General features: G+C 55.4%; 3 protein-coding genes and 1 non-coding gene across 4 annotated transcripts; 3 read left to right on the top strand and 1 right to left on the bottom strand.

The window, feature by feature from the left end:
* Positions 1-2,410, top strand: UMAG_10570 (uncharacterized protein; the record flags this gene model as incomplete). Its single annotated transcript, XM_011389034.1, has 1 exon — positions 1-2,410. A coding segment is annotated over one exon (2,410 nt), but the record flags the coding sequence as incomplete, so codon positions are not given.
* Positions 2,411-3,067: 657 nt separating this feature from the next.
* Positions 3,068-3,172, top strand: UMAG_16012. The gene is made up of 2 exons: positions 3,068-3,103; positions 3,137-3,172. It is a non-coding gene; the product is annotated as a tRNA-Ala (tRNA).
* Positions 3,173-3,866: 694 nt separating this feature from the next.
* UMAG_00880 (uncharacterized protein) lies at positions 3,867-5,450 on the top strand (the record flags this gene model as incomplete). The annotated part of the gene is made up of 1 exon (XM_011388597.1): positions 3,867-5,450. One exon carries the CDS (start codon positions 3,867-3,869, stop codon positions 5,448-5,450), a length of 1,584 nt encoding a protein of 527 aa, XP_011386899.1.
* Positions 5,451-5,710: 260 nt separating this feature from the next.
* On the bottom strand, positions 5,711-6,757 carry UMAG_00879 (uncharacterized protein; the record flags this gene model as incomplete). The annotated part of the gene is made up of 1 exon (XM_011388596.1): positions 5,711-6,757. One exon carries the CDS (start codon positions 6,755-6,757, stop codon positions 5,711-5,713), a length of 1,047 nt encoding a protein of 348 aa, XP_011386898.1.
* Positions 6,758-7,435: the final 678 nt, after the last annotated feature.

The following is a 7,435-nucleotide window of genomic DNA, read 5'->3' as shown; positions in this document are numbered from 1 at the left end:
ATCCACGGCTCCGGGATTCCAACCAGGAGGTGTCAGCCGTCGACAGCCGAACCAGTCAGGTCGATCCAATAGCGCTCAACGCCGAACGAGCTCCAACTCCTCCGGCAATACCTCTTCGCCTCTTCCAGTGTCTACGGGCCTACCCCATCGCCCCGCGTCCTCCATACTCGACCTTCCCGCGGACGTGCAAGAGGCACGAGCTAGTTCGTCAAATCCCTCCGGCTTGAACGAAGCTGAGTTTCACTTCGAAACCGCAGTCGTCGGCGCCTCAGGAGTACCATCCGAAGCAGATCTCGATTCAGAGCTGGACGCGTCCACCAACTCGAAAGCAGCCGACCGCATTCCAGGCAGTGGTCTGCGACCACACTATCATCCCCAACAAGGTCCTCGGTCTGAATGGGTCCTGTGGTGCGGCAACGTACCGCAGGACGCCACTGTCGAAGAGCTCTGGGAGGTATTCTCCCGTCTCACCTCGGACGAATATCGCCAATGGCTCGCGACACCCGAATGTCAGGAACACGCCGGCGACACCCCTGTGACGGACGATGAAGAGGCCGACGACCACGGTGTCATGTCCATCTTCATCATCTCGCGAAGCAATTGCGCCTTCGTCAACTATGCTAGTCACGTCCATCTTGACCGAGCTGTCAAGTATTTCCATGGCAAGCAGTTGCGATCTGGCGACGCCAAGTGCCCCAAGCTGGTGTGCCGTGTCCGCAAGAAGGACGACGAAGCACAGGCTGGCGTCGCTGGTCAGCGTGGTCGTGGCATTCATGTCGCCTGGCTCAAGCAGCAACGAGAGCTGGAGCGAACACCCGACCGAGAAACAGTCGCACATACATCACAAGAATTGGAGTCTTCAACCGAGCCAATGTCCCCACCACCAATAAAGGACGCTCCGCTTCAGGTCGCCGGCGGACTCACATCAGCGGCCTCTTACAGCTCGAGCGGGTCGGCATCGTACACGTCAACCAACTCTTCCCTGTTCCGCCACCCTGCTTTCCGCCATCGCTTTTTCATCCTCAAGAGTCTTCGCACCGATGACCTCGACAGGTCCATCGAAACGGGCTATTGGGCGACTCAGCCACACAACGAAAACGTGTTGGACCAAGCGTATCGCAACAGCGAGACCGTTTACCTTATCTTTGGTGTCAACTCGACGGGCCAATTCCATGGCTACGCCAAGATGGCCGGGCCCATCTTTACACCTACCAATGAGAACAGAGACAGACGTCGAGCGAGCTTGTCTTCGGTGCTGTCTACCGCCTCCGGCAGCCTGCCCGCGGCCATCACCCCAGAATCGGCCGATGAAAGCGCCATCGAAAACGACGCACCTAGGTCGGTCGCTGGCACTTCCCCGAAGTCAGTGTCGCGTAAATGGCACCCGACCTTGGACAAGCGCGAAATCGAGGCCGCCAGGAACCTCTTTGGTACGCTGACGGTGGACGGTGACCCATCTCGTTCTCAGCCCATGACGTCTCCTTTGCCGATCTCACCCACCGTTGAAGAGGCCGGACTGGTAAAAGGCTTTGTTCCGCCAGAACGCAAAGACACCGTCACCCCTCAAAACGCCGGTGCTTCTGCCCACTCGAGCACTTGGCCCTACACATCGCTCAAGAAAGGCGGTATTCTTGATCACAGCGCTGGAGCGGATGCGAGCGAGCGACCGAAGCTTGCCACCACTCTTTCAACGGGCAGTCCCTCTTCCCGTGTCACTGCCGAGCCAGATGAGTACGGTGTACGTCGCGTGGATATGGAGGCGGAATCCGCACACACTATTTCGAGTCAAAGCGAGCAGCCGTCGTTGGCGCCGAGCGACTCCGCCTCGTGGTCATCGGCTGATCCTCGTGTGGCCGAGCAGATTGCGCTGCGGGCCGTCATCCACAATTTGCGTCTCGACGAGATGGAGTCGCGCGGCCATGCCGAAGTGCTCGAAAACAAGCTTCGCTCCGCCTCCACACGTACCGATGCTACCGACGCTACCGATGCGACCGATGCGACCGATGCGACCGATGCAACCGATGCAACCGATGCGAACGATGTGACCGATGCGACCGTCTTCGCCAAGACCGCTTCGTCCTGCCACATTTTGGAGGAAGGTGAGATGCAACGCTCACCTCCTCGCCAGTCTTCGTCCGATTCGTGGGGCAAGCCTTTCCGCGTCGAGTGGATCCGCACCGATCCACTTCCCTTCCAAAGGGTCAAGAAGCTGCGAAATCCATGGCGAGACAATCGTCAGGTCAAGGTCTCTCGCGATGGTACCGAGTTGGAACCCGGCGTTGGACAGCAGCTGTTGGACGAATGGAACCATCTTAATGCCCCGGTCCCCACAGACAGCACCAAGGCGAGCAGCAAGAATGCCGGTCCTCATTCGTCGTCTGTACGTACACCCAGCGACGAAGACGAGTAATGGACTGGCAATCGCATCAAGCCATGATCCTCGCTTCGCACAGGAGTCACGCATGCATTTTGCCAGTGTATTTATGGATGCCTCAGACGGTCAAGATATTCGTATGCCGTTGGTATCTCCCTTCCTCTCTCACTTCGGATAAAGCGCAGACGAGACGATCTCCCCCTTCCTTCCCCTCCCTACACCGGCCCGTAACCTCTTTTTTTCCCTTTCTCGCTGTATCTTCAAAATGTCTTGTTTTCTCCCGTCACATAGTTACTCTCTTTCTCTCTTTCTCTCTCTCTCTCTCTACTTGTACTCTTATACTCGGTTCTCGGAGCACACACAACTGCATCTATACGCAACACGCATCTTTGTCAAGGCATTTTTGGGATTTTCTCTCTCTCTCTCTCTTACGCGCGCGCTTTCGTCCCTTCACCGCGACTTATCTTTCTGTTCTGTATTCGTCATCTGTCACATACTCGCTGAAGATCAGCTACGATATCTATCTCCCTGTCCTGTCTGTGGCTTTTGATGCAGCATATGTCTATACCCGGCTGAACGTATAGTAGATGAGTTCGTAAAAGTGTGCGAATTTACTGTAATCATTTGGGCAACTGTGACCTCCCAATATGTTTCAGTACATATATCTATCTTGAACAAAGCCTATCACAACAAGGGAATATGGTCTAGTGGTATGACGTCGCTTCCGCATACCAACGACCCATCAGAGTTCGTGGTTCCGTAAAGCGAAGGTCCGGGGTTCGATCCCCTGTGTTTCCATTCCTGATTTCATTTTTTGTTTCTTTTTTGTCCGCCCCCTTTTCTATCCATGATTGACGAGAGGCATTCCTGATCGCGATTTTTTTTTACTCACGAATGGTGTTTTATGTTTTGTTGCACTTTTCATCTGTCGTTGCTTGCACAGATAGTTGTGGGTACTGGTGTGAATGGAGGTGAACGACCTTACATCGTTAAAGGATATCGATAGTATGACGGTGCTCAGGGTAAGTTAGTACGACATTGAGCTCACAGCCGATGGGGTAGTCCTTGAACAGAGCTCGAGGAGACAAGCAAAGGGCAAGAACAAGGGGCAGGCCCGATCTACGCGTGCATGCCCGATCAACGTTAGATCGGCTGCTGAGAACGGCGATAGCCGAAAGCTGAATTGAAATTTGTTCGAGAGACAGCAAAGGTCACCAAAAAAGGAGTATGCTTCGAGTTCCCATGAGTCGCTTTCGACGCTCTTCTCTACTTGTACATACGGCACTGCACGGGATCTACTCGCCATCGTTGGTTATCGACGGGTGAGATACGATCGTCAATCAACATAGTTTTCTCCACTTGGCGCTTCGTCGGTGCCCGTTGTGGGACTCTGCCCTGCGCTCTGCAATTACGTACTACTTTGGCTCCTGTCTCCCAGCTGCTACAATTTTCAGCATCGTGTCAACGAAGGGTCTGGACAAGTGTCGAAAACATGCCGGAGGCCGTAGCTACTACAGCATGCGGGTCGATGGAGGTGGGTCCGGTGGTGATTCCGCAGTTGGACTCGTTTCCACCCACCGGCACACCCAAGCATGCCAAGATGGGCTCGTGGGAGTTCTACCGATCCATCGGATCGCCGCGCCGCGTAGTCGCTCCCATGGTGGACCAATCCGAGCTTGCATGGCGCATTCTCTCTCGTCGCTACGGCTCAGACCTGGTGTACACACCCATGATCAATGCCAAACTGTTCGCCGACGAAAACAGCAAGAAGAAAAAGGTCAAATATCAAGAGGTCAACTTCAACCGCGAGCACGCGGAAGAAGGTGCGTCGTCTCCGATCGCCTCCCTGCTCTCGAACGAAGGTGAAGGTAGTTCAAAAGATACCGACCGACCACTGTTCGTTCAGTTCTGCAGCAACGATCCAGAGACGCTGTTGAAGGCGGCGAAAGTGGTAGAGGATAGGTGCGACGCGGTGGATCTGAATTTGGGCTGCCCACAGCATATCGCACGCAGAGGACATTATGGAAGCTATCTCATGGAGGACTGGTCGTTGATTTTCTCATTAATCAACATTCTGCATGTGAACCTCAAGGTTCCCGTGACGGCCAAGATGAGGGTGTACGAATCCGTGGAGAAAACCATCACGTACGCTAGGTTGCTCGAACGAGCAGGTGCGCAGATCATCACAGTGCACGGTCGAACACGCAACATGAAGGGTCACTTGACCGGTCTGGCGGATTGGGCCAAGATCCGAGCGGTGAAAGAGGCGGTGAACGTGCCCGTGTTTGCCAACGGCAACGTGTTGTATCCGCAAGACTTTTACGATGCACTGGCAGCTACTGGGGCAGATGGAGTCATGAGTGCCGAAGGCAACCTGTACAACCCGGCGATCATGCTGCCAAACCCGCCCAAACAGCCGAGCGCTATGTTTCCCAACGCACCCGAATTGCCGTTGCCGTCGATTGTCAAGATGGCACACGAGTACCTGGATATCGTATGTTCACTACGCACGCCCACGCAGAGCAGCGCGATCAAAGCGCACCTCTTCCGTCTCTGCCGACCCGCTCTGGAAGTGCATCGCGATCTACGCGAACAGCTCGGAAAGTCGCATTTTGACCACACAGCCAGTGGTGCAGACAAGATCGTTACGTACCGAGCGTTTGTCGACGAGCTAGAGCGCAGGTTGCAAGTGGACATGCACGATGTCAAGTGGCTCACACAACCGGAACCTCCGCTGCCCGGGTCGGTATCGCATTTGACACAGCCGGGAGAAGGTCGTCCAGCATACGTGCCACACTGGCTTGCTCAGCCGTACTTCCGACCACCGCTGGTGCACGAGGAGGACCAAAACGCAGAAGATAAGCTCGCGCGGCAGAAGAGAGTCGAGGAATCGGCCAAGCAAAAGCAGCGAACACCGCCGGTCGATATCGATGATCTGCAGAACAGTGACGAGCTCAACGTCATCAACAAGCACGCTGACGAGAAGCATACACACGCAAGGTCAGAATCGGACAGCTCCGCGCACGCACTCGACCAAGAGAGCGCCGCTGAGAAGAAGCGCGCCAAGTTAGAGTAAATCGTGAATGGCTCACACGCTCCTCTGGCGGTTGTAGTGTTCGGATCAAAGCTCTCGCAGACCTCGAATGTGTAATCGACTAGAGCTGTCTCGACAAGTGTGACCGGGATGTGTTGGCTCAGTTTCGTTCAGTCTGGACATGTGTTCCGGTGTGAAGACGTCAGGCGGAGAATGGATGGTTGAACGGACGCGGTTGGGGATAGCAATGGCAACACGGGGGTTGTGGGGAGCGCCGATTTTGATTCGACTCGTTGGTCGGTTCAGAGGATCAGGTCTTGCGGCTGGGTCAGGCCGTGTTTGAGACACTGTTGTTCGCACCAGGTCCAGACGTTGTCTCTGACGAGCTTGTTGCTGGCGAGCTCGCTTTCGGTTCCGACGGTTGCATAGGGAACGAGATACCTGGCGTTGACTTGGGCTGCTTGTGCACCAGCGCCAGCCCAAAGCTGTGTGACAGCACCGAGCGTCGCTGGGACGAGAAACATGTTCTTGATTGCGGTCAGTATGCGGTTGGTTGAACCCAGCTGACTCTTGACGCCTCCGGGGTGAACGCTGCAGACGGTCAGACCCCATGCGTGCTTGTGCGAGAGATGCGCGAGATGCGCAGCGGTGTATATGTTGCCGAGCTTACTGCGGCCGTACAGGTGCATGTGGCCGAGCTTGGCATTCGTCGCATCGTCAGAGAGCGTGACGTGGTCTCGATGGTTCACCCATCGATGTGTGTCGGAGGCTGTGAGGACGATGCGCGTCTCGCCGGTCGACGCGGAGTTTCTAAGCGTCGCAGATCGACGCAGTGCGGGTAGCAGCAGACGGACGAGCGCGTGGTGTCCGAGTACATTGGTGCCGAACATCTGTTCGTAACCCTGCGCCGTCTTGCCGCTAAGCATGACGCCTGCGTTGGCGAAGACCAGATCGACGTGCGTCTCGCTTTGCAGAAACTCAGTCACGGCGCGTTGAATACTGTGCAGATCTGACAGATCGCACTGTATCAAATGCATGCTGCCCACCTTGGCACCGTAGCGCAAGGAGCGCGGTTCGAGCGCGTCGAGTGCTGCCGAGCATTCGACGCAAAGCGTCGCGCGAGTTTGCTCGAGACGCCCCAGAGAGCGTCCGAAGAGATAGACATGTGCCGAAGACAGCACGAGTTGGCGCAGTGTTTCGTAGCCAATTCCCGACGTAGGTCCCGTGATGATCACAATCCGGTCATCGAGCACTGGCATCGATGTGTTGGGATCCCACCAAGCTGTGGATGAGGACGACGACGTGGATGGCCGAAGCATGTCGCGAACGATCGACGTGTAAGACGCCATGCTTTCGCTGCATGTGTCAGCCCAGCAGGACAGACGACCAGTCGACTCACCCCGTGATCTCGAGCAACGCGTTGTTCTTGCCAGTCAGAGCAAGCTGGTCGATCGTACGTGTCACTTGCGTCGTGGCTTGGATCAGCGCAAATACCAGCGCCCGAGTGCGCGCCTGCGGCTGTCAACCAGGTCTCGTCGATCCCTCGTCTTGCTGTCTATGATTGCGCCTTGACACCGCCGGTTCCCTGTGCTCGTTCGTGATGGTGATTCAAGATGCAGTCGAATCGATCCACTGACAAGCCAAGCACCAACTCAATCATGAATGTGTACACCGCCGACCGTGTCAGCCAAATGTAGTTACGAGACCCTGAAGTCGGAAAAAGCACGAAGCCACTCTCTCCACTTGTCTCTCACAGTCACGAATGTGTTAGGTGAGTCGTGAATCGTGCGTGAATAACAAATCATGCGTTCGCGGTGCTGTGCGGTGAGTTACTTCATCAGCCCACTTTCAGGCGCGTTGCAAATGTTACACTGGTGACTGTGCCGCAATTCGCTGACTGCAGCTTCTCCAAAACACCGCTCCGGCTTTTGCAAAACGAAAAAAAGAAAAATGAAAACAGAAAAATACAGTAGCAGCGGAAAGCCCGTGAATCATTCACGATTCACAGATTCACGATTCGTGATGCG

This window comes from Mycosarcoma maydis, chromosome 2 (assembly GCF_000328475.2).
Source record: "Mycosarcoma maydis chromosome 2, whole genome shotgun sequence".
In the NCBI taxonomy this organism is placed as follows: domain Eukaryota; kingdom Fungi; phylum Basidiomycota; class Ustilaginomycetes; order Ustilaginales; genus Mycosarcoma; species Mycosarcoma maydis.
The sequence above is the reverse complement of the archived record's forward strand: the minus strand, read 5'-3'. Positions and strand labels throughout refer to the sequence as shown.